General features: G+C 30.8%; 3 protein-coding genes and 1 long non-coding RNA gene across 10 annotated transcripts; 2 read left to right on the top strand and 2 right to left on the bottom strand.

The window, feature by feature from the left end:
- The first annotated feature begins 433 nt into the window (after positions 1-433).
- Positions 434-4,371, top strand: KFase (kynurenine formamidase). Its single transcript, XM_012359000.2, has 9 exons — positions 434-557; positions 1,830-2,001; positions 2,091-2,181; positions 2,385-2,486; positions 3,003-3,137; positions 3,358-3,436; positions 3,573-3,764; positions 3,841-3,976; positions 4,058-4,371. Exons 2-9 carry the CDS (start codon positions 1,996-1,998, stop codon positions 4,205-4,207), a joined length of 891 nt encoding a protein of 296 aa, XP_012214423.2. The 5' UTR covers positions 434-557; positions 1,830-1,995; the 3' UTR covers positions 4,208-4,371.
- Positions 2,553-9,178, bottom strand: LOC105667287 (glutamic acid-rich protein-like). Of its 3 annotated transcripts, XR_010890272.1 has the most exons (6): positions 8,993-9,178; positions 8,540-8,680; positions 6,410-7,559; positions 5,406-6,224; positions 4,358-5,344; positions 2,553-3,239 (listed from the first exon to the last, which is right to left on the bottom strand). XR_010890272.1 is itself a non-coding variant. In XM_067355213.1 (5 exons), exons 2-5 carry the CDS (start codon positions 8,636-8,638, stop codon positions 4,437-4,439), a joined length of 2,976 nt encoding a protein of 991 aa, XP_067211314.1. In that variant the 5' UTR covers positions 8,639-8,680; positions 8,993-9,178; the 3' UTR covers positions 4,253-4,436. The 3 variants fall into 3 exon arrangements, 2 of the variants coding, with proteins under 2 accessions (XP_067211314.1, XP_067211315.1); XM_067355213.1 differs by lacking the exon at positions 2,553-3,239 and having other exon boundaries at positions 4,253-5,344; XM_067355214.1 differs by lacking the exons at positions 2,553-3,239; positions 8,993-9,178 and adding an exon at positions 8,850-8,986 and having other exon boundaries at positions 4,253-5,344.
- Positions 9,179-16,128: 6,950 nt separating this feature from the next.
- On the top strand, positions 16,129-26,456 carry LOC105680181 (F-box only protein 21-like). 5 transcript variants are annotated; one of them, XM_067355224.1, is made up of 12 exons: positions 16,129-16,395; positions 16,675-17,001; positions 17,104-17,554; positions 17,658-17,794; positions 17,869-18,010; positions 18,215-20,132; positions 20,414-20,499; positions 20,605-20,680; positions 20,783-21,227; positions 21,331-21,467; positions 22,445-22,586; positions 22,785-26,456. In XM_067355224.1, exons 1-6 carry the CDS (start codon positions 16,235-16,237, stop codon positions 18,353-18,355), a joined length of 1,359 nt encoding a protein of 452 aa, XP_067211325.1. In that variant the 5' UTR covers positions 16,129-16,234; the 3' UTR covers positions 18,356-20,132; positions 20,414-20,499; positions 20,605-20,680; positions 20,783-21,227; positions 21,331-21,467; positions 22,445-22,586; positions 22,785-26,456. The 5 variants fall into 5 exon arrangements, with proteins under 5 accessions (XP_067211325.1, XP_067211326.1, XP_067211323.1 ...); XM_067355225.1 differs by having other exon boundaries at positions 20,414-20,680; positions 22,493-22,586; XM_067355222.1 differs by having other exon boundaries at positions 20,414-20,680.
- LOC136999958 (uncharacterized) lies at positions 25,964-26,763 on the bottom strand. Its single transcript, XR_010890274.1, has 3 exons — positions 26,622-26,763; positions 26,295-26,497; positions 25,964-26,219 (listed from the first exon to the last, which is right to left on the bottom strand). It is a non-coding gene; the product is annotated as an uncharacterized lncRNA (long non-coding RNA).
- Positions 26,764-27,666: the final 903 nt, after the last annotated feature.

Genomic DNA, 27,666 nt, shown 5'->3' with positions numbered 1-27,666 from the left:
TTCGAACAGCAGTACAAGCTGGAGAATCTATCATAATTATTTGTGTGCAAGGATATTGGCGTGAATTTTGAATTATTAAAATTGTGACTATAGTTAATAACAGACAAAAAATACAAATGTTTGGACGCATTTTATTTAACTACAGATTTTTTGCTTTTTGCTGTTAAGTTAAAAAAAAATAAGGTATATTAATTATATATATATATATATATATATATATATATATATATATAAATTTCGGGGAGGAAAGGAGGTTTTAACCCCCAAAATCCCCCTCATGGGTGCGCCACTGCCTGTTATCATTCGCACGGTGACATACGATCTGATTGTATCACGGCGCGTGTACTTAAACCGTGCGATAACATTCAAATTTTACTTTTGTTCCACTATAACAAAGTATCGGCGTCGATAGTGCCGTTTGAAATATTGCATTTTTTTTCGATTTTTATATTCGCATCGCAAATTTCAAGTGTCTTGAAGAACTGCAAGAAAGGTTCAGAGGAAAAAGAGGCCTAGGAAGAACACTGAGCGCTGGTGGAGTGCAGATAAGTAATCAGGTATTGATTAGTACACTTTAAATACTTTTTATTTAAAAACTATTGTAGTCCCCGCGATAGTTTTGATTTGATTGTATTATTAAGGTAATATTAATGGTTGCATTAAGATTTTCATCTCTAAATCACGTCAGAATGCAAAGTTCTTATCTTACTTATAACACTAATAATCATAAAGGTCAACAATAATATTACGATGTACGATGGTATAATGACATTACATGAAATAATTTGATGTATAACAGGATCTCGCTACAATCGCGGAAAAAAAATGACAAATCATGATATAACTAAGGTTTTTGTGCAATCAACGACAAACGGATAGATGTATTTAACATTGAATTACAAGGTGCATGATTGTTTGACGACCAACTGCAATTAGTGCAGTTCCGGTGCGATAGCGAGAATGTAATTGTACCAAATACAACTTGGCAGTACTAAACACGGTTGTACGGTCTTTTATAAAGTTGTTTACAATTATAAGCTGGCAGTTAATAATGGAACTGTTCAAAAAGTTCGATGGATAGTTAAAAGCACTGTGAATTTTTAACAATGGCCGATTATTCTTAAGAAACATGCATAATGCGAATGAATATGTATATATAATACAAAAATCGTTTTTTTCGTTTTACAAAAATTTTTAATTTATTAAGTTAGGTGAATTTTATACGTTTCACATTTAATGTAAAGATAGTTACAGTATTATTATCTGTTTTTTCACATTAATGACATTGAATGATTTACGTATCAGTGATAAAATATTTATTTATTATAATGTATACGATGCGATACATAAATAATATTACATTTTAATTTTATTCACATTTACTTACGTACAAAGTTAACAAGAATATGTATTATAGATATGTAAAACATGCATTCAATCATCATTGAAAATTTAAATGCTGAAAAACAACTTTATCCCAGTTGCGACTCGGTTGTGATTGGCTTCACTGAAAGCTAGAGACGCAGAGTTGTTAATTACAATATTGAAATCTCGAGAACGCAATCTGTAGTTCTCTATAGTAACTTAACAACTTCGCGTAATCTATGATTTATAAATCTTTCTTAATAACGATAAGATAAAACGAGTTTACTTCGCATAATAATTTTGCAGGGTATATTTTGAATGACACTTGAATGTTGATTTCGATTTATAATAACGTAAAATTATAGCGATCTCGTAATAAAGTCTACAAGCCTCAGTGTGATAACGCGCAGAAATTGATATATATATATTTTTTTTTCTAATTGACTCCGCCTTCCCGACGGCAGTTCCCCTTCATACGACACAGTAGATGTACTTGAAGCCACACACGAGGTGACACGCAAAACCATAGGCGGTGATATCCCTGAAGGAAATAGCAGTTGCTATCGAGCTTCGTAAATAACAAGACGTTCATTCTGTTTCTGAAGAATCCAAACCGATAATTGATCGAAGATGTCCGTACGTATTCTCGTTGAAAATTCATACACTTCTCACATTGCTTGAAGAACGCGTCAAAATGATATAATTTAATATTTGTCTGGTTAAAGGAGCATGAACGTTTGTATACGCCAAGCGAATGGAGCAAGCGATATGGACCTGAAGAAATATGTGCGAGATTCTTTAAGTTCTGTGAGGAAGGTAAAATAGAAATTTAATCAATCTAAAAATTTTTTAACAAGTTTTTAAACCGATGATTACTACTGTGTTGAAAGTTTTTACAAACTATAGATTGTGCAAAGTATTAAAGTTTTTCTAATTTCATTATTACTTGCCATAACAAAAATTTATCCAATACGATTTAATCGCTGAAAGCGGCCTGGCTTTATTTATTATTATTTCAGTTACAACAAAAGCTCGAGAAACTGTAAAATGTGAACTTAATGTACCGTACGGCCCTACTGAGCGTACAAAGTACGACATATACGGTACCGATTTACCTGAAGGTATGTAAAAATATAACATTGATTCAATTAATATAATGTGACGTTTTTTCACAAAAAGAGCAGAAGTAGGAAAAAAAAACCTGTAACATTTTTATTCAAAGACCAGTTTGTCTACAGAGAATATTTTACAAGTAAAGTGATAGGAATACATTTGCTTTTTCCAAGGTCAGAATAGATTTTTTGCAAATGATATTTACATACATATCTCTAGTGCACAATTGAAGTCTCGTGTATTTATTCTACGAGTACAAATAGCAAACATTTATATAACACAGGTTACTATGATAGCAATCTTATTTAATTCTTATTTAATTGTATTTAATTGAAACTTGAGATAATTGTAAACTAAATTCGAAAAATTAACGTTTCCATCCAATATCATAATCTGTTAATTTCTTTTCAACGATCAGCAAACTATTCAATATTTTTATCTTGTGTATAAGATTTCACATTCCGCAACAAAATAATGTTACAATCATATTTTAGTGATTACATTAAAATATTTATGTGCTTTAGATGCACCGATATTTGTATTTATCCATGGCGGATATTGGCAGGAATTTAGCAAAGATCTCGCTGGATTTTCGGTGCCGTTGTTTGTTGAAAATAAGATCAAAGTGATTACAGTTGGATATGATTTATGTCCAAATGGTAAGATAGTAAACAATCACTCTAATTGTCTTTCTTAATTTATTAATTATCCACTATGGGACTATATGAGACTATTGTAGCATCTATGATTGGTTAATTGTCCTGTAAATTCGTTAAAGCATAATTATATCTAAGCGAATTTTAATATAAGAAAATATAAAAATGTTCGAGTTTTATAAATTGCCTTTATTCATACAAATATTATATTTTTCTATTTTAGTCAAAATGGGAGATATAATAGCACAAATAAAATCAGCAGTTGAGCAAATATTAAAATATGCGGCTGATTCGAATTCAAAGTATGTTATTCAGCATTTTAATTATTTATACTAAAATTATACTCGACAAATCTTTTAAAAAATAAATTTTCAAAAATAAATATATGTATATAATAATAAAATTTATAATAAATTATTTTAAAACATATATATATAGACACGTATGCATCGCTGGACACAGTGCGGGAGCACACTTGACTGCAGCTTTATTGCATGATGATGATTGGATCGATTGCATGATACAGCAAGGATATTTTGCATTATTAAAGGGTCTCATACTGATAGGTGGACTTTATAATATAAAACCTTTAATTGGTACCAGTTTTGCAGTGCCGCTGAAACTCACCGAGTAAGTATTTCGATTGACCTCTGCAAAATTTCAATTTTTTGAATAAATTTTACTTTTTTTAATGTTATTGTTTCAGCGAAGAAATTAAGACATTGAGTTTTTCCACTCTTGATGAAGCAAAAGACCGTCAAATCCGCGGCTTAAAGGTTATTGTAACCGTAGGAGAATGCGATTCTCCAGTATTCATCAATGAATCGCGCGAGTACGCCCAGGTATAGTTAATTAAATATCATATATCGAAAATGCCAACAAAAACGTAACAAATTCTTTAAAAGATTGTATTATTGTTTCAGAAAATTATTCCCGTAGTAGATAACGTAGAGTATCTCTTACTTCGAGACAACATCGACCACTTTGATATAGTGGAAAAATTTCTGGATCCAAATTATCATCTTGCTAAGCTGATATTGCAGTGTCTTCAACCTGATGCAGATATTCGTTAGGCGAAAATATAAAGTTAAAGAAATATTATAAAGTACAATACTTCATTGTGTGCAGTTAAAAATATTTATTAGAAATAATACTTCAAATCTAAAACATTTAGTTTAATGACAAATTTGTATGCATAACTTATATCTGATAAACATAATTACCGTTATATATATAAGATCAGCTTTTATCTATTCTTATATAACAGTGATCCAGAAAGACTGTCCTTATTATGTATTCGAGTCATTTAGGCTTAGTCGCCTGTGGACTCTCACTTTGCTCAGAGACAGGGATAGTTACTTGCACAGTCTTTTTCTTCGGTAGTAGAATCGGCTTGCCGGGTGGAACAACTTTTATTATCGTCTCATTTCTTCTTAAGGGCACTTCTTGTCTTGTAATAACTGTGTTTGTGTTTTGTTGTTGATTTTGCTGTTGATTGACTTGAACCGAACTTGGTAATCGGATTATTTTAGGTCCATGAATGTTGCCAACAGATGATATAATTTGTCCTGTCCGCTTATTCACTTTCAAATAATTTTTCGTAATATTTTGGACGTTTGTAATATTGTGGACTGTGATTAGATTGTTCTTAGACGGGAAAATCAACGTTTTTTTTTTTACTACAGGAAATAGCTTGTCTCCAACTTTTATAGCGCACTTGGTAATGACAGGTGACTTCTTGGCCTTCGTTTCCTTGGTCAACGCTCTCGTCGTCGTTTCATCAGTCAAATCAATTACTTCTTCCATTTGGTTTATTATTTTTGGTACGTTTTCTTGGACAGCCTTATTCGCGTTGTGCTGATTGTCCTTCCAAGTCGTGGGAGGTTTAGCAAATGAACGAACTCGTAACAAAGGTTTCTTTTCTTCTTCCGATTGATTTCCACTCGGCACATTCTCGATTATTACATCCGTCGTATCTGTCACATCTGTCGTCTCTGTCATATCTGTCTCCGTTATTTCTACTTTATCTATTACATCGTTTTCACCACCTATCGTCTCTGGTCCATTACCTGTTATCATTTCCGCTGCATCCTTATTTATATTTGCTACATCCGTAGTAGTTGCATCTGCTATATCCCTTGTCACCACCTCCTCCATAGAACATGTTATTACTTTCGGTGCGTCCTGCATTACCGCTTCAGTTAGATTCTCTATAACAAGAAAAACATGTTTATGATGCCTTTCCATTTGTAGAAATTTGATTGCACAAACCTTCAGTCCTATTAATATTATTTTCACAGTTCGTCGTAGATGTTGGTAACAAATCCTTTTGTATTTTCGAATCCACAGTGTTATTATTAATAGATGGATTGTGTTCCGTGTTATTAAATGTCTCATTCTCAGATATCACGTCGCTCTTTTCTGCAGAAACTATTTTAACCTTTTCATCACATTGCTCTGGAGATTTGTCTGCTGAAGTTTTATTTAAAATATCTATGTCCTGATTTACTATATTTATATTATTTTTGTCCTTTTCTATAAATTTCTTCTTCTTGATTATTTTAGCTATATCCTCTATTGTTTTATCTATGTCCTCAGTGACATTATCCTCATCGCTCAAACTAATTACGGGAACATTATTTTGGCTCTTATCTTCATCATTTACAATACTTTCCTCTCCCTTTTCATCTTTTTTCTCCTTCTCCTTCTTCTTCTTCTCCTCCTTCACTTCCTCGTCCTCCTCCTCCTCCTCTACTTCTTCTTCCTCTTCCTCCTCGTCGTCGTCGTCGTCGTCGTCGTCGTCGTCGTCCTCCTCCTCCTCCTCCTCCTCCTCCACTTCCTCCTCTGAAGCAGTTTCATCATCATTATCTTGCTCCTTTATTTCCTTTTGCTGTTGTGCATATTTCTCAAATACGGCAGCCAATCTTTTTTCACCTTCCATTCGATTATCAGCTAATTTCCTTGCTAAGGCTTGATCTTTTACAGCTGGATCTTCTTTCGCATTATCAAGATATAAAGAAAAAGTATCCCAATAATCATTTTGTCTTGACCGTTGTAAGTGTTCTCCTAGTTCTTGAAAAGCTTTCTTTGCTGCAATAACATCCATATACATTAATATACATGCATACAATATATATAATACATATACATATATACAAAAATAAAAATCAGAATATCAAACCATAAAGATGAGATATATGAATATAACAATTAATCGCATAAAAAATATATTACATAAGTAAAAATGCTCATAAGAAGTAAAATTATATATTCACCCAATTGTTCTAATTTTCTCTTTTCTAGACCTAAATTTTTCGTATCATTGCTCCTAGTAACACAATTTAGAATGTCCCTGTAATCAGGAAATATTAAATCATTTGGAAGAGCTCCCACTTTTTTCATTTCATTTCGTTTTGTAATTTTATCATTAATAAAGAGTGTTATCGCATGATCTACAGCAGGAATCCGAGTCGGGTTCACATGTTTAGGACGCAAGTATGCACGTCCTGCATCAGTATTATCTCCTGTTAACTCGCAATGTTTATTATATAGTTCCACCATTCTTTGTTTATATTTTTCAACTTTTATATAACTACTATCATTCTCTTCGTTAAAATCAACTTCTACTTCTTCTAACTTTTTTATTGCTGCCTCACATTTTTTCATGGCATGTAATACTTGCTTAATTTTTCTTTTCGTTTTAGAGCTTACATTTATTGCGATATCATCTTCACAATCTGACTCTGTTATATTATTATTTGATTTTAAATTATTTGCAGCATAAGAAGTAGAAGGAACTGCATCATACTCGTCAGCTTTAGGTTTCTTTCTAATACTTCTCTTCATCTCGTTCATGACTTCTTCTATGAGCAGATACTTTCGTTTGTCATTCTTCGTAATAGCTTCACGCTTTTCATTTATAAATAAATCAAAACTTTTTGAACCAATATAAGCTGGTTCCAAGAGATCATAACGTCTTTTTAATTTATTAACTATTATTTCCATATCTTTCTTTTCATCACCTTGAGTGTTTTGAAGACACAAACTTAGAAATGAAGGAAAGCTATTATATGTAATATATGATGTCCTGTCTATCTCAAACAAATTTGTTTCAATTACTTTTTTATCTTTATTTGTTGTATAATCAGATTCAGCAACAGGATGTACCTTAGATATATCAGATTTCAAACAGAGCTTAGGTTCAGGTATAGCTGTTTTTATCATCTTTGACGTATCTTGATTTATGTCTAACTTTTTTTTCTTCTCTGTTTTATTATGAATTATCTCTTCTTTATTTATCTGTGATAATTTTCGTTTTCGATTATTTTCTTCTATTTTCTCATCATCGCTGGTTAAAACTTCTAACTTATTAGCAGTTTTGACAATTTCTGTAGAATTGATAACAGATTTATTTTTTATATTTTCCTGCAACAATAAATTTTTAAATCAAATATAATTCATATATTCTAAGATCATTTTATTACTATATAAACGGTTTTACTTTTTTCTTTCATTTATAAAAAGCAAGTACTATCATTCTTCTAAACTTACCTTGAAAAAACTAAAGTGGATATTCAAGTAAGTATATGCAGAATAACAACTTTCTTACAGATTTCATTGAAATTTTGCTTATATGTGAATTATAATATGTAAAATAAAAAAAAACAATAGTTAACACTTTGTAGACCATCTGAGTTACAACCGACTAAAGGCTGTGAACTAACCGACTAAAAGAATGTCATAGATTATAATAAGATTATAATATCATTAACATATATACATATATTTCCAATTTCAGTAAATTACAATCTGATGTATCGTCAATATAAGGTTTTTTCAAATTAAAAATAATTCTTTAAATGCAAAGAGGTAAATCTATCCATTTAGTAATATAAAATGGGTAGATCTATTTCCCTTCGATCTGTATGTAAAAATTATTTAATATTGTAAAAAGAGCGAGTAAGAAGAGTGATATTTTCTAGAAACTATGGAATATTGATATAATCTGTGATGACAAATAATAGTAACATCCTTGGATCTTATAAAAAGATAACATTTACATTATGTATTATATATCAATTACACATCTATGAATTAATTGTCAACTTTGCACAAATCATCACTTTCTGCTTTCTGTACCAAATCTGAGATCCAAATATGCTATAATTGAATATATTTATTCAATGTAACAGTTTCTAAGCTTAAAACAAAACTGAAGTTATGTACAAATATAAATTACTTTTAAAGATCCATTACGCTGTTTCTAACGTCAATGATTTTAATTATTATATTCATATAGTATTCATTATAAAATATTAAATAACATCAAAATTTATTGAGATCAGTAAAAAAGTTGTTCTTCTACATATCTGTAAATATATACTTTAATATTTTTTTTACTAAACCTTTTGTGAGTTTAATTCATCATCAGAAGAAAGACAGATGACTTCCATTTCCATTACTTCGTTTGACCAAGTCTGCAAGTTATTATCAATCAAATCCATGTGTGTAATCCTACTATCTGCCGAATTATTTCAAATGATTTCCTGTCAAACAATAACATATTGACAATAACATATATATTTTATCAGTCACAAAGAACATCGCTATTTAAACGAATATCCAATCGCAATCTGTGTAATGATATTGTGATCAATGTGATGTGGCATATCTTCATCACCAATAAAACATTCAACATTTTAATAAAAATCTCACATAGTTTGTGAAAAACTCGTTGCACTGAAAACCAAATTCACTTGCAAATAGATATTTCTAGCTTGGATATAGTGATTTCAAGAGACTCGCAAGCGTCAGACTTTCTTCTGAAACGAAAGGGAGTAACCAATTTTACTACTTGCCTCACTCGCTATTATTTTGTAGACCACTTCGTGGATAACTTATTGCGAAGATACGGATACAAATGTGTAAAACTTCGCACTCCGATGGGATGTAGGAACAAGATCGATGAAATTACTGGTATCTAAGATGAATTTGCAGCCCAGTCCTTTCGACGATAAACCAGTTGCTGAACTAAAAATATTATAAAAAATTTATAGTGCTTTATTCGAGTAACACGCAGATTGAAATGTTACTAATATGTAAACAATATTACTGGTCAACAATTAGGGAAATTTAATCTTATGGAATGGTACGTAAAACGTACGAGATATTACTATTATAGAAAGAGAAAATCACAAAGCAAAAGTGAATAAAGGGTTGTTCAGACGAACTTATATAGACAATGACATATCAAAATTGAAGAATCAACAATATGGTGTCGTTTATATCAGAAATATGATTGGTCAATTATTTGATGTATCGAATAATTACGCAAAACTATTTGAATAAACCTTAATTAAAACAAGAACTAGAGATATTTCAAAATGCACTTTATCTGAGACAACTACTAAACTCTATTGGCTCCTGTACACAGGACGCGGTAATGCTTGCGCGCAGTAAAAGGTAAAGCGGTAGCCAATCAAATGACAACTTTTCCATAAGAGCAAAAAATTGATTGGCTATCGCGCTCCATCTTGTTGCGCGGCAAGCGTTAGGCTGAATTTCCACTGAGCGCGTAACGCGCGGCATCCGTCGCGTTACGAATTAACCAATCAAAACATCCCATTTTCTTAGAACATATATACTGGAAGGGGCATAGCTGACTTGCCGTTGTCCTCAACATCTATCTATCCTTGTCTATACATTTTATTGCAATACGCATGCGTCGATTATGTTTATGTGTGTGATGACAAACTAGACAAGCTTATCTATGACAAGCCTTCCAATATAATCAAGTCTAAAGAAATAATCATAAAAAAGTATACAAAACTAATACTATTTAAACATCAATAAAATTTTTAAATATTTTTTTTATTATTTATTATAATAATTTTTATTGTACTGGTTACTATATATACAAGATATAATTAAAATAAGATAACAAACTTTAGAGGAGCGAGAATATTACATAATAATAAATATTACTTTTTTATTTTTTATTAATAATATATATTTTATATCAGTAACAGTGGGTTTGACGGACATATGTTGATGTCAAATTTTTTTTCATGTTTGGTCTCGCTCCTCAAAGTTTGTTATCTTATTTTAGTTTATCCTGTACATCCTGTATATAATTATTGTTCATTACAGTATTTGTTTTTGGTTATGTGCATCATTATTTTTATTTTATTTTGCAAGACTATTATTACATATTACTACATATTATTATATATAATTTATAATATATTGCAATTATATTATAATATAACTTAAAGAATAAATTGTTATAATCAAATTTTCAAATGCCTTCCACCTATTTTAAATCTTTCTACTTTCAATTTAAGCGGTTATTCATTCGCGCAAGCGCATTGACCGATTTCGTACAGACAAGGAAAGATAGATGTAGGGGACACTTTTGTTATGTGTATTTAGATAGGCTATGCCCCTTCCAGTATATATGTTCTAAGCCCATTTTAGTCGTGCGGCAAATGATGCAATAAAATGAGATGTTTTAATTGGTTAATTTGTGACGCGACGAATAACGCGACGCGTGACGCGCTCAATGGAAGTTCGGCCTTAGAACCTATCCAGACAAACTTGCATAGTCGCATAAACATATGCATAAAGAAATTAATTGGTCCATAAGCAAATGCATAAGAAAATGGACCAATCAATTTTTTTAAGCATATGTTTATGCGATTATGCAAGTTTGTCTGGATAGGCCCTTACCGCGTCTTGTCTGCAACAGCCATATTGGCAAATTTCCACTGAGCACGTCATGCGTTGCGTCATCCGTCGCGTCACGAATTAACCAATCAAAACATCCAATTTTAGTGCAACATTTGCCACGCGAATAAAATGGGATGTTTTGATTGGTTAATTCGTAACCACGGTGTAAGAATATAAGGTGATTTCACGACCATTGTATTCTATCAAAAAATCTGTGATCAAGATGTCATAGTTAAGGCATGTCACACAAGATGTCACGTTGGTGCAAAATCCCAAGTAAAAAAGAATAGAAAATATGGATAGATGTGGATAGAAAAGGATAGATGATGAATCTCTAAAGCACATCTATATATAATTATAGTCCTAAATAATACAAATTTTTTTAAATAAAACTTAACATTGTGTATAAAAATATATATTACTGACAAAATATTTTTTTATTTTTTTATAACAAATTATTCTTAGTTAAATTTGCAGAAAAAATAATTAATAATGTATTCCAGTCTTTATAGAAAATTAAGTTTCTTTAAGAAAATGAATATTTATAATTAAGTTCCGCAGGACAATAAAATTTTAATAAAATTTCTATATTTGTTATATTAGGTGTTGGAATTAATTCGTAGCGTTTTTTTAGAGAGAAACAACGATTTATTCTAAGTTTAAATATAAAAATACATTACTAAAAATATTTTCCATCGCTTGCCACAACTTTTTCCCATCTTTCGGGTAAGAGACGGATACCTCGTCGAAAAAACGCTTCGTCCTTAGAGGCGATCCATGAATCAATCCAAGTTTTGCATTCTTCATAAGAAGTAAATTTCTCCGCGGACAAACCATGGGCCATCGACCGGAACAAGTGATAATCCGAAGGAGCAATATCTGGAGAATACGGCGGGTGGGTTAGGACTTCCCATTTCAGTGTTTGCAGGTACGTTTGCACTGGCTTTGCGACGTGCGGTCTAACATTGTCGTGCAGCAAAATAATTTTGTCGTGCCTTTCGCTCCATTCCGGCCGTTTCTCCTTCAATGCCCGACTCAAGCGCATCAATTGCAGTCGGTAACGATCCCCAGTGATGGTTTCATTCGGATTCAGCAGTTCGTAGTAAACCACACCCCGTTGATCCCACCAAATGCAAAGAAGAAGCTTAGATCCATGAATATTACGTTTTGGTACTGATGATGATGGTTGTCCAGGCTTAACCCATGATTTTCTGCGCTTGGGGTTATCGTAATATATCCATTTTTCATTACCAGTAACAATCCGATGTAAAAAACTTTTTCTTTTGTACCGTTGAAGCAGTAACTCGCAAGTCAAAAAACGCCTTTCAACGTCCCTCGGCTTTAATTCGTATGGAACCCAATGTCCTTCCTTTTGGATCATCCTTAACGCTTTAAGTCGTTTTCCCACTGTTGAAAAGTCAACCCCCAACGATGTGGACAACTCTTCGAGCGTTTGAGTTGAGTTCTCCTCAAGTAATGTCTCCAATTCTTTGTCTTCAAACTTTTTTGGCTGTCCAGGTCGTTCCTTGTCTTCTAAGTCGAAATCACCGCTCTTGAATCGCGCAAACCACTTCCGACACGTTTGTTCAGCTAAAGCTTGCTCACCGTAAACTTCTTCTAAAATCCTATGGCTTTCCGCAGCAGTTTTATTCATATGAAAGTAATGTAATAAAACTCCCCGCAAAAACACTTTATTTGGTATAAATTTAGACATATTTAAATAATTATAACTTGATGTTATTAACAAGTGAAAGTAAGATGGGTCGTAAAAATAACACCTAACCTAACAGCTGATTTAAGATAAATTTGCTTCTGACGATAAAAACAGAAAACTGTAGTATCCCCGCCATCTCTCGTAAAACGCTACAAATTAATTCCAACACCTAATATATATATTTAAAGTCCCTCAACACATAGCCACCTAGCAGTTCAATGTGGAACAATGACAGGAAAATCACAAAAATTTGTTGCCGTGAAATCACCTAATATTCTTACACCGTGGATCGACCGAATCGATTTAATTGGATAAAAAAAATTATTTGATATGGTTGATACGATTGGAAGTCAACTTTAATATAATTTTAACCCGTCAAACTATGCACTCAAATAAGCCACAAGTAGGATCATCCTCCGGTCTAGTCCGGGCAAAAGGAAACGCAGCTATGGTTGCGTTCCGTTTCGCACATTATGCGCACGAATTACATAGAAAACGTTCCGTTTCACTCAATGCGCGCATGAACAGCGCTTAGAATTCCCTAGATCCCCACCACCTGCAGCGCATAATACACGCATCAGCTACCTCAAGTTTGAGTTGCAGCAGCTTATTGGCCGGAGCACAGACTTTTGCATAAAGCATAACGCATAAGCATAAGGAAATTGATTGGTCCATTTCCTTATGCATTTGCTTATGCTTATATATAGACCAATCAATTTCCTTATGCTTATGCGTTATGCTTTATGTAAAAGCTTGTGCTCTCGGCTTATGCGTTCCATGCGATTGCGTAATTGCATATGGCGATTGATAGCGATATTGTAAAAAGTGTCAAAATAGGAAGAGTCATAATGGAAGAGTCATTGATGATTCACTACTATTACTGTCACTCATTTTATCAATTAAAAACATTGTCACATTGATAGCGCAATTTATTGTGGAATCCATTTTGATTTTCCGCTTCTAATGCGTTCAATATCGTTCCGTTTCAAAGCATGTATCATGCGCATAATGAAACGAAACGCAGCCAATGCGCTAAGCATTATGCCCTATCTACACCGAAGGATAATCCTACTTGTGGCTCATCCGACCACTTTCGCTCGTCTACACTAAGAGTGCGTTCGAAAATAAGTTTGGTTGGTGTTGGGAAAAAAGATAAAGTTGGCAGTATTGAAAATTACCAGTGCTGCGTTTCGTTTCTTCCACTGGGATCATTGGAATTATACGTTATACCAGGGATCACTGAGGTTTGTTGAGGTTATTAAGGACATAAAAAAATTTGCTATTTGAGGTATTATGAAAGAGGTAAAGAAGAAGTAAAACATATTTTATAATAATATGCTTTATCTATATATATATAAATAAATATATATGCTATAGTTATTATATGTAATAATTAATGTAATCATAATTAAATACAGTAAAACAAATGTATTCTAACCTTTACTTCTTTTTCTCTTTTTTATAAATTATTGTTTCTTATATTTAAATGTAACATAATTGTGTAATATTTACAGATCACTTCTCTTGTTACTTATTATACGTCTCTTAAACATATATTTAAAAAATGAAGAAATCTGTGCAATTAGTTAAGAAACACAACACTCGTCAATTGAAGTTGCTTGATGAAATAACCAATATAGAATATATAATAGAAGTTAATGAAGAAGATTTCAATCGCGCTTATAAAGGTATTATTTCAATATTAAACAGTTAACTATCCAGATAAGAAAGCATGCAAAAATAATTATATATTGTTATTTTTATATATAGATATTACATTTGCTAATGCTTTGCTACAAAAAGCAAAACATACCCTTTTAATTAACGAACGTAATTCGAGCACAATTGATAATCCCAGTTCTTCGAAAAAAAATATGAAAAATATAAATACTATCATACAACTTGATGATTTATTGTCAAATATTGAGACTAATCAAAATGAAACAGACAACAATGCTTCAGATATTGATAATGAAACAAACATGTTGAATATAGGTATATTTAAATTATTGCACAATTACAGAAAACTGTTTAATATTGAAATAATACCTTTATAAGCGCGATTGAAATCTTCTTCATTAACTTCTATTATATATTCTATATTGGTTATTTCATCAAGCAACTTCAATTGACGAGTGTTGTGTTTCTTAACTAATTGCACAGATTTCTTCATTTTTTAAATATATGTTTAAGAGACGTATAATAAGTAACAAGAGAAGTGATCTGTAAATATTACACAATTATGTTACATTTAAATATAAGAAACAATAATTTATAAAAAAGAGAAAAAGAAGTAAAGGTTAGAATACATTTGTTTTACTGTATTTAATTATGATTACATTAATTATTACATATAATAACTATAGCATATATATTTATTTATATATATATAGATAAAGCATATTATTATAAAATATGTTTTACTTCTTCTTTACCTCTTTCATAATACCTCAAATAGCAAATTTTTTTATGTCCTTAATAACCTCAACAAACCTCAGTGATCCCTGGTATAACGTATAATTCCAATGATCCCAGTGGAAGAAACGAAACGCAGCACTGGTAATTTTCAATACTGCCAACTTTATCTTTTTTCCCAACACCAACCAAACTTATTTTCGAACGCACTCTAAGTACAATTTTAGTGTTGTTATATTGGTACCGTTGACTTTAAAACCGGTAATAATTTCAGTACCTAGCCTATAAAACAAACTTTCATCCGATCTAAGATAACCCGAATTGTTATTCTGTTCGACAGAAGATTATTTTTTATAGAAATATCTTTGCTTTTTATATGCAAATATTCTGATGAGTGATTTGCTTTTTTGAGTTGGTACGATTGGAAACCAACTTCAGTATGATTTTCGGTCGTCTACATTACTCGCTCGGATGAGCCACAAGTAGGATTATCCTTCGGTGTAGATAGGGCATTAGCGATGCGAACGATGCGTGCTATGCGCAAAACGGAACGCAACCTATGTATACAGTTCACTGGCGTTAAGAGCAGTGATGCGCTGTCGTGGGATTTTTTCCCGTACGGAACCTCCGTGCGCATGCGTAAGCTGACGTCACAGCTAGACGTCGGCTGCTACCACAGATGTATCTAGGTGTACTATAGGGGATATGATAGTTTTCCCGCGTTTTTGATGACACACGACATATTATAGTGCATTATAATCAATTACAATTGAAATCAGCTGATATTGGGCTTGTTCGTTTTAGCTGCACTGGGGCAGCTCTGGGTCTGCTCTAAACAAGATAATACAAGACAAACTATTTATCTGTCCTGTATTATCCTGTGTAGAGCAGACCCAGAGCAGCCTCAGTGTAGCTAAAACGAACAAGCCCATTGTGAAAGAAGAGGGTGAATTACTGAGGGTTCAAAGCGTTTGCTTAGTGCGCAGACGCAACTTTATTCCCACGACAGCGCATCACTGGTTAAGAGAACTCACGTGACCAAAAACTGCTGTAGCAGTTGGTCATTATCGGTCACGTGTTGTTTACCGCTGAAATTGAACGTCAACGTAAAAAGGCACCTTGAGTGATATGTTTTGCACATTTGTAAATAATACGAAATTAGTTGTACAACGTTTAATAACGGACATACTTGCCGTTATTGTGAATTTCAGGCTCTTTCGTACTTTGCTGAACTGTCTATGCAATGGCTATAATAACGGACTTACCCATTGATGTGATTATTATCATCTTGTGCAATAAGAGCATCAGCTTTAAGGATATTATAAGTTTAGCTCTCTCATGCAACAAATTTTACAATTTATTAACCACTAATAATGAACTTTGGCAGAAGAAATTTTATCAGAGGTATTTTTTCACATTGGTTTTTATGCAAACAAGCTTAATTTATCTTATTCGGGATGCAAGTTTAGTGATAAGCAAATATCTTATTTCATTTACCTTGAATAAATTTTTTATTTTAGTCAAAATTTGAAATGTATAGTAACGTATGTTTTAAAATTTTCATTTCGGTTACAATAACTTTATTTGGCTTGTATAATTTTGAAAAATTATATAAAGGAACTGTAAAATGTGTAAAATTATATAACTTTGGAAAATGACATGTATTTTTTGTTTTAATTTTAGATGGCCTCATCTAAGAGAAGAATATGACGAACAGCTGTGCCTAGAAAATAAAGGTTTTCTTGAACAAGTAAAAGCAGGTGTAAAATGTAAGAAAGAATTATGGCATTACTTGTCGGTGAAATCTAGTAGACACGATTATTATTACGATTATTACGAAAATTGGTATTACAAAAATTTCGAAGATTATTATTACGAAAATTACGGAGATTATGATTATGTTGAATTTAGGTATTATTGTTCACCGTTTGATCCAGATACAGGCGCATATTTTATGAATTATTATTTCATTGTAAATGAGCTGAGAAGCTTGCTTACAGATCCTCTAATGTAAGATTTAACAAATTGTTAAAACAGCAGATTATAACGCATTTATTGCATATTTAATTAAGAAAATATTAGATTTTAAATATTGTATACAAAATGTTTTAGAGAATCTGATTTCACACAAAGATATCACGCAAGAAATCTTCTTTCATACCTGCAGTATTATCGTTTAAAGAAGAAGGTGCACGAATTTCTAAATTATCCTGAGAAACAACAGATTTTAGAAAAAGCAGTCTTTATTGTAGCACAATGGTATCAACTCGTGTATCAACGCCAGAACCAGAAATATATGTCTTACTTGTATGTGAGTACGTCACTGCATAAGATTACAGAGCAGGTATTGGAGTGCCTTCGAAATGAATATCCTGCGCATCCAATATGCTCAATATCAGAAGAGCAGCTTTCTTTTTGGGAAAACAATAATATCGATGATAATCATTGGAATAGCATAGAAGGAAGACAGATTATAGAGAGTCTTTGTAAAGTTTTATATGATAAATTACGTTTTCGTGGAACTGAGAGTAACATTCTCAAATACTCTTGCAGATTAGATTACGTAAGTTATAAATTATAATACATTATGAATACTTAACGTTGTCAGCACAGTTCTTTGCATGTTATGTCTTAATATTAATATTTTTTATTGTAATTTGTGACAGGTTTTTAAACATAAAATTGGTACCACTGTAATTCTGGCAACAATATATCATAGTGTGGCGAGAAGACTTGGAATACGCTGCGATATAATATTCCACAAATTTAAGGAGGAGTTCTTCTTATGCTGGAGAGCGAAATAGTATAAGTATAATTTTAATGCAAGCCTAAATTTTCATCCTTATCATATTTATACGTATATCTTTTTTATCACAGTCATACCACAAATCTCAAAGAAGAAGAATGTTTTGACATTGAATTCATGCGTAATGAACAAACAGTCAGTACAAATGACTGTCCTATAATTAATATTGCAAAATATGGTATTGATGAATATACGAAGAAAAGTCCTGTAGAGGTTAGCAATTATTTATATTTTATAGTAATAGTTAATGAAGATAATAGATAACAGAAAATCAGTTGTAGATGCTAGCTAATATGTGTTATGACAATATGGAGCATATTTTATTAATATGATTTTATTAATATTATTTATAATTTTATTAATAATGATAATATTACTAATGGAAGAAAAAGGAATAAAATAAATTTACAATTTTAGCTTTGCTTATGTCATAATCTTTATTTCAAGGTGATGACATATATGAATACTAATTTGTATTTAGAAATTGGTGACGTAGAAAGTGCAACACAAATGTATGGGAAATTACAGAATCTAATAAACCAGTACACTTGTAATTGAAGAACTAGGTCTCATATATGTACAGCATCAGACGGATTTATCCAATCTCATAGTTATGTTGCAGAAGATTCGGGTACCTTAATAAAAATATTTTTCTGAAAATTTAACGAAATTTTGCTGAAATGTATTTGAAAATTTCTCTCAATTGACCCCATTAATTAATTTCATAAATATTTCAGCAATTTTTCATTAAAAAGTAACAGTTTTTAGTTTAATTCAGTAAATTTTATGATAATTATCTCAAAACTCTTTTATTACTTTTCAGCAGTATATTTTAACCCTTAATCCCGACTCATGGGTCGTTTTCGACCCAAGCGAAATTTCAAAGTGCTGTAAGGTACCTCCATTTCTTAATAACAAACTATATAAAAAAATAATTTTTATCGAAATATTATAATTGGGACTTCAAGTTGAAGGTTGAAAGAAGCTTCATGAATTTTTTCAGATTTTTTAAAGCGTTTTTACTGATCCAAATAACGCAAAGACGCAAAGCGACCCATGAGTCGGGATTAAAGGTGCCGAAAAAAACCGTCGGGATTAAGGGTTAACTTTCCTTATATTTCATAGTATTACATTAAATTTTCATACAAAAAATTATGATTTATTTTGAAATATATTCAGTAATTTTTCAAAAACTTTCATTTTACTTTTCATTGATTTCATAGTACTTTCAGCAAAATATTTCCATCAGGGTATGTATAATTAAATGTGTGCATAACATATAAACAAAGAATTATGTATAAAAAAATAAATATAAACAATTTTTTTAATTCTCATAAAATTTTCTTATTTTTTATAACATTGTTTTCTTACACTATACAGGAAGAAATTAATATCAGAATGAAAATTTGTATTATGTTCATATAATTTTTTTAAAAATCCAAACATTTCTGTTGCATAAACATGTTTCTATATAAGTATACCTTTAAGTAAAAGATTATTTCAAATAAATTTCGTGCTTCGATATTTCTGCAGGATAATTGTACTAACTCTGAAGAGACAAGATGCGCTGAACAGTTGTTGCATAAATAAAAGTCATATATATGCAGTTACGGTATGTAATTACCGCAAGTTATATATATGAAATATCTAATTCACGTAGTAACCAAATTATTTAAAGTATTTTATTGTCTTATAAACAAATTATATAATTAAAATGATGAAATAACTGAATTTATTATTTAATATATTTTTATGAAATTAATGCATGTAAAATAGATAGAGCTAGTAAACGGTGTAAACCTTTAACTATAAAAATATGGACCGCTAGAGTTAACTTCACGCTTTAGCACACAAACCAAAAAGAACAATTGAAATTACCGCTTATAAGCATAAGCGCTCACAGCGCATAAGCATCCAAAGGAAACGCAGCCTATGTATAGAGTTCATTGGCCTGGTGAGAAAACACGTGACCAAAACTACTGTAGCAGTTGGTCATTATCGGTCACGTGTTGTTTACCGCTGAAATTGAACGTCAACGTAAAAAGGCACCTTGAGTGATATGTTTTGCACGTTTGTAAATAATACGAAATTAGTTGTACAACGATTAATAACGGACATACTTGCCATTATTGTGAATTTCAGGCTCTTTCATACTTCGCTGAACTATCTACGCAATGACTACAATAGCGCACTTGCACACTGAAGAGATTAATATTATTTTATGCGATCAGAGCATCAGCTTTAAGGATATTATGAGTTTAGCTTTCTCATGCAACAAATTTTACAACTTATTAACCACTGACAATGCACTTTGACGGAAGAAATTTTATCAGAGGTATTTTTTCACATTGGTTTTTATATGTAAACAAGCTTAATTTATCTTATTCGGGATGCAAGTTTAGTGATAAGCAAATATTTTATTTCATTTGTCTTGAATAAATTTTCTATTTTAGTCAAAATTTGAAATGTATAGTAACGTTTGTTTTAAATTTTTCATTTCGGTTACAATAACTTTATCTGGTTTGTATAATTTTGGAAAATTATATAAAGAAACTGTAAAATGTGTAAAATTATATAACTTTGAAAAATGACATGTATTTTTTGTTTTAATTTTAGATGGCCTCATCTAAGAGAAGAATATGACGAACAACTGCGCCTAGAAAATAAAGGTTTTCTTGAACAAGTAAAAGCAGGTGTAAAATGTAAGAAAGAATTATGGCATTACTTGTCGCTGAAGTATTACAAACACTTTTGCAAAAATGATTTTGATGTTGCCTTTACGGATTTTCATTCACTGTTTGATCCAGATAAAGGCGCATATTTTATGAATTATTATTTCTTTGTAAATGAGTTGAGAAGCTTGCTTACAGATCCTCTATTAAAGTAAGATTTAACAAATTGTTAAAACAGCAGATTATAACGCATTTATTGCATATTTAATTCAGAAAATAGGAGATTTTAAATATTGTATACAAATTGTTTTAGGGAATCCGATTTCAGACTAAGATTAGGCATAGAGAAGCTTTTTTCATATCTGCAGCATTATCGTTTAAGGAAGAAGGTGTACGAATTTCTAAATTATCCTGAGAAACAACAGATTTTAGAAAAAGCAGCCTTTATTTTAGCACAATGGTATCAACCCCAGAAATATGTGTCTTACTTGTATGTGAGTACGTCACTGCAGAACATTGCAGAGCAGGTATTGGAGTGCCTTAAAAATAAATATCCGGCGCATCCAATATTCTCGATATCAGAAGAGCAGCTTCTCCTTTGGGCAGACAATAATATCGATGACAATCATTGGAATAGCATAGAAGGAAGACAGATTATAGAGAGTCTTTGTAAAGTTTTATATGATTTAGATTTTCGTGAAACTATTTACAAAGTTTGGCATAGGAGAAACATTCTTGAATACTCTTGTATAGATTGCGTAAGTTATAAATTATAATACATTATGAATACTTAACGTTGTCTGCACAGTTCTTTGCTTGTTATGTCTCAATATTAATATTTTTTATTGTAATTTGTGACAGGTTTTACAAGATAAAATTGGTACTACGATAATTCTGGCAACAATATATCACAGTGTGGCAAGAAGACTTGGAATACGCTGCGATATAATATTCCATAAACCTAATATGGACTATTTGTTATGCTGGAGAGCGAAATAGTATAAGTATAGTTTTAATGCAAGTCTAAATTTTCATTCTTATCATATTTATATACAGGGTGAGGCAAAAGTATGGAAACCCCCGAATAAGTTTTGAGGAAGGCATTTTACGAAAAAATGTTAAATACAAAAGTTTTAGGAAATTTCTCTGGCTTTTCAATGGTGACCTTGGATTTGACCTTGACCGTGACCTTGAAGGTCATTTGAAGGTCAGAGTAATTTTTTTAAATGGAAACCCCTATTTTTTATTCCAAAATCTAATAGCTGGTGTCAAGAGCTTTTCAAAACACTATAATAAAGTTATTTTTCATTAAGTACTTTTCGAGTTATGAGGCTTGTAAATTACAGTATTTTGACATAAAATACAAAATATCTTGTAAAACATTCAATTTTTGGGAATCTTACCTTAATACTTTTATGCATAAAATAATGAGACGATTCAATTGGTATAAAGAAAACACATAGTTGCTTTCAAAAAAAAATATGTAGTTTGCAACATGCAACTGCATACTTTTTTTTAAAACTAATGTGTTTTCTTTATACCAATTGATTCGTCTCATTATTTTATGCATAAAAGTATTAAGGTAAAATTCCCAAAAATTGAATGTTTTACAAGATATTTTGTATTTTATGTCAAAATACTATAATTTACAAGCCTCATAACTCGAAAAGTACTTAATAAAAAATAACTTCATTATAGTGTTTTGAAAAGCTCTTGACACCAGCTATTAGATTTTGGAATAAAAAATAGAGGTTTTCATTTAAAAAAATTACTCTGACCTTCAAATGACCTTCAAGGTCATGGTCAAGGTCAAATCCAAGGTCACCATTGAAAAGCCAGAGAAATTTCCTAAAACTTTTGTATTTAACATTTTTTCGTAAAATGCCTTCCTCAAAACTTATTCGGGGGTTTCCATACTTTTGCCTCACTCTGTATATTTATATATATATATATATATATGTCTTTTTTATCATAGTCATACCACGAATCTCAAAGAAAAAGAATGTTTTTGTATTGACTTCAGGCGTAATGAAGAAACAGTGAGTACAAATTACTGCCCTATAATTAATAGTGCAAAAGATGGTATTGATGAGTATACGAAGGAAAGTCCTGTAAAGGTTAGCAGTTATTTATTTTTTATAGTAATAGTTAATTAACATAATAGATAACAGAAAATCAGTTGTAGATGCTAGCTAATATGTGTTATGTCAGTATGGATCATGTTTCATTAATATGATAATATTAATAATAGAAGATAAAGGAATAAAATAAATTTGCAATCTTAGCTTTGCTTATATCATAATCTTTATTTCAAGGTGATGACATATATGAATAATGATTTGTATTTCAAAACTGGATCCAAAGAATTTCTCTCAATTGACCTTATTGACAGTCATATCAGGAATTACAGTCTCTAATAAACCAGATACACTTGTAATTGAAGAACTAGGTCTCATATATGTACAGCATCAGACGGATTTATCCAATCTCATAGTTATGTTGCAGAAGATTCGGGTACCCTAATAAAAATATTTTTCTGAAAATTTAACGAAATTTTGCTGAAATATATTTGAAAAGTTCTCTCAATTGACCCCATTAATTAATTTCATAAATATTTCAGCAATTTTTCATTAAAAAGTAACAGTTTTTAGTTTAATTCAGTAAATTTTATAATTATCTCAAAACTCTTTTATTACTTTTCAGCAGTATATTTTAACTTTCCTTATATTTCATAGTATTACATTAAATTTTCATACAAAAATTTATGATTTATTTTGAAATATATTTAGTAATTTTTCAAAAACTTTCATTTTACTTTTCATTGATTTCATAGTACTTTCAGCAAAATATTTCCATCAGGGTATGTATAAATAAATGTGTGCATAACATATACACAAAGAATTATGTATAAAAAAAATAAATATAAACAATTTTTTTGATTCTCATAAAATTTTCTTGTTTTTTATAACATTGTTTTCTTACGCTATACAGGAAGAAATTGATGTCAGAATGAAAATTTGTATTATGTTCATATAATTTTTTTAAAAATCCAAACATTTCTGTTGCATAAACATGTTTCTATATAAGCAGAGAGAAACCTGAGAGAGGCCATGGTGAAAAGAATACAAGGTGAGTCATTGCGCATAATGGGTAGGGGACATGAAATGTCAACCAATCATATTTGGCCCATTTTTACATAAGCATGCCGTCAGCCATATTGGATTGTCATGAAATGGCCCAAATACGATTGGCTGTCTACTGCGCATTCATAGGAATGACTCACCTTATATTCTTTCCACCATGAGAGAGGCCACGCTGCCGTTTTCCGTACGACGCTTTCTGTAGGCTGTACGCTAGTGACGCACGTCCATTTCCGGCTTAGCAACTAAATAGCCACGTTTATTTTCCATGCCGATAAAAAAGTCACGTCCATTTTCAGTGTCGATGAAAGAGCTGCATCCATTTTCGATGTCGGTAAAAGAATAACATCTACTTTCAATGCCGATAAAAAGTTGATTGTATTCGTGCTATAGCCACAATTTATTAAACAGAAATACATTCCGCATATAGATATGTGTGTTATATAATTTTACAATTCTGCAATAAAAGTTTGTTAAATATTACTTTCATATTAACATTATTTTAACATTATTTTATTATTAAACTTTATTTTAATTTATTAATTTGATTATATACAGTTGAAAAAAAATGCAAAAAAAAAGAAAAAAAAGTTGCAAAAAGCAGGTCTCGAATATGAAATCTTTAATATTCAAGCGATTCGCCTTACTCGATTAAAAAACGCTTGATTCTTTGTTGTACGCTGCTGTTAATCAAACAGTCTAACGCACGGCAAGGACGCGTGACGTAAATAGCTTCGCTTGTGGATATAACATGGACATGAACCATCTCAGAAAATAGACGTGACTTTTTGACCGATGCGGAAAATGGACGTGGCTATTTAGTTCCTAAGCCGGCCGAAAATGGACGTGCGTCACTAACGTACGACAAAAGAGAAAGCGTCGTACGGAAAATGGCAGCGTGGCCTCTCTCAGGTTTCTCTCTGGTCGAACCACGGACTAAGGAATAGAGGGACTGAGGGCGGTATTCATAGTCCGTCCTTATATTCAAAATCGTCTTAAGCACGGACTTATATTCGCTCTCTTCGTCACACATAGATTGTGTCTGACGAAGAGAGCGAATATAAGTTTGTACTTAAGACGATGTTGAATATAAGAACGGACTATGAATACCGGCCTATGAATACCGGCCTGAATCTAAAGTCCTAGTTTAGGCGAGAGGGGATGGTAACTCAAGCGTGCGAAGGAGACTGCTTTCCGCCATATTGATGTAGCGATTCTCACACAGAGATTCTGTGTCTGTGACATGGTTACACTCGTGTAGTGGTGCTACTAGACATAACGAGTGACAAGCGTAAAGAGATTAGGCGGTTTTATTATTGTTGTACTATAAATTTTATAAAATACTTTAACTTTTATTACTCTGAGGCTCTGCATACAGTAGACAAAATATTAGAAATAGCAATAATCATTTAATATTAAAAAGAGAAATTATTTTACATCTAACAAGAGAATAAAATATATTAATTAATTCCAATTCTTATTTCTTAATTCATGCATTAATTTTTTCTATTTTTTTTATTTTTAAAATAAATAATTCCAATTTCTTATTTCTAATATTTAATAATTATTCCTATTTCTATTTTCTATTTTGTTTATTGTGCGCAGGATCTGACTTTCATTTTTCACATATACGCAAATAGTGAGTTTTATGTGTGGTGATTACTAAACGAATATGGCGGCCCCCCCCTCTCCGCCGCAAACGTGCTCCTCCGGTATAGCTTGTGCTCCGTCCCTCTATTCCTAAAGCCTTATGTCCACGATACTAGAACTCGGTCCGAGATCTCGGACTGAGGGAAAGTTACTAGAACTCGGATCATGTACACACTGAATTTGGATGCAAAACTCGAATAAGAAGCTCAAACAAAAAAATGCGTTGCGTCCACAGACTTCTATATATTACTAGACTGCTAACTCCTTATGTATAAGGCGTCTTCATTTCTTATGTACGAAACGATACATAAAGTATTCCTTTCTGCGCATGCGCTTTGTGATGTATGTCCCTACATGCTACACATTCACATATAAACACACATACATAATACAATTAACTAATATCTCGTCCAAAAAACAGAAATCTATTAAAAAAATAATAATATTATTAAATAATATTATTAAGCTATATATATATAAGTTAATTTAAATGAATCAAGCTTTATAAAATGTGTAGTATGCAAAACATTTTATATAAAAATACTAATGTATAACACTAAAATTGTATATAAGAAATATTATTTTTAATGTTTAATGTTTTTGTATATAAAATATATTATTTTTAATATTTTTATTAAATGATATTATAAAATGATTGATATATGTATATAAAATATTTTAAGGATAAATAAAAAATACACACATTTTACATTTATATTTTATTTTTATATTATTTTAATTAATTACATATAAAAATATAAAATTATTACAAAATAAATCAAAATAAAATTCATATATTAAATAATTTTCTGATTTTTATATAATATATATTATAATTTATTATTTTTGTACCTAGCTGTATCGTATTGTATGTTGTATCAGCAGTATCATATTGTGCAGTAATATCTGTTTCACTTAAAGTTTGGACATCCAAATTCTCGCTATTACATTCATTTGAATCTAGATAAATCAAAATAAAATTCATATATTAAATAATTTTCTGATTTTTATATGTGCAATTGTTGATATACTTACTTGAATCTTTATCAGAACTTTGATCATATAAATTTTGAGTGGGTATAATATCTGCTTTTAATCTTCTCACTTTTGATGTATTTGCAAAATCACTATCAGTAAAATGAAATTGGCAAATACGGCTTGATGATGTTGGTATCCAATTTGTTCTATTAATTGCTATTATCCATTGTTCCAATAAATAAGGTATACTTATAGGAAATCTAAATTATTTAACAATTTATTAACATTGATACTAAATATATTTAGAATTTCTTTTAATGATCAAAAAACAGCAGTGTCACGACAATATAATTCTACCACATATTTTTATTAAATAATACTTACTTAAAGAAAGAGATTTTGTCATTTTTCTTTCTGTATGCTGCTGTGCTTTTGCAATTTAAAACAGCACATTTAAATGGCATTGTTGACTTCTTTTTATGACGTTTTTATCACGTATCGCGGATCACTTTTCTCATGTAAAAAGATTAGAATTATAGGTTAGAAGAACCGTATTATGGAGAATATATTGACTATATATATCTTTTTGCTTCTGCGCATGTGCACAATGAGACACTTTAACACATGCTTTTTGGGGCCATAGCACATAAGCGAAATTTGGGAAGTTAGCAGTCTAGTAATATATAGAAGTCTGTGGTTGCGTCCCATTTTTTGGAACGAGTTATTGCGAGTTATTAGATTTTACTAGTTTTTTTTGCTATCTGTCAAGACAAAATATAAGATACTTATAGTGATACGAGATACTGTGAACAATATAAATAATATTTTAGTAAGTAATTATAGAATTGAAAAAATAAGAGAAATATAATTCTTAAATAAAATAAATTAATAAGATTAATAATTAATAAGATTTACATAAGTAGTTATTATTAGTTTTAATGCAGATTAAATTAGACATTAGAAATATATTATAACCTATATATACATATTATTTTTCAAGAAAAGTATAATAATATATAAAATTGATTTTCAGAAAAAACTTCTTTTATAATAAAAAATGGATAATAAGGAAAATGTTAAAATTTTATTAATGTTATATCAACAACATTCTTGTTTATATGTTACAAAAAGTGTTGATTATCATAATCGTATGAAACGAGATCAAGCTTTACAGATAATCTGTAATCAGTACAAAGAATTAACAGGACAACCACTAACAACTGAAATTGCAAAAAAAAAATTAATAATTTAAGATCACAATATCTGGACCATCTAAATAAAATAAAACATTCGAAATCAAGCGGTGCATCACTTGATGATATCTATAAACCAACTTGGCAATATAACATAGATCAGAAAATCATCGTAAAGAATCGTAACTCGATTACAACGCTAACTATATTCAGCCAAGTATAAATATTATTGTTCG

This window comes from Linepithema humile, chromosome 5, assembly GCF_040581485.1.
Source record: "Linepithema humile isolate Giens D197 chromosome 5, Lhum_UNIL_v1.0, whole genome shotgun sequence".
Taxonomy (NCBI): Eukaryota; Metazoa; Arthropoda; class Insecta; order Hymenoptera; family Formicidae; genus Linepithema; species Linepithema humile.
Note: the sequence above shows the minus strand (reverse complement) of the source record. Positions and strands in the feature narration are given on the sequence as shown.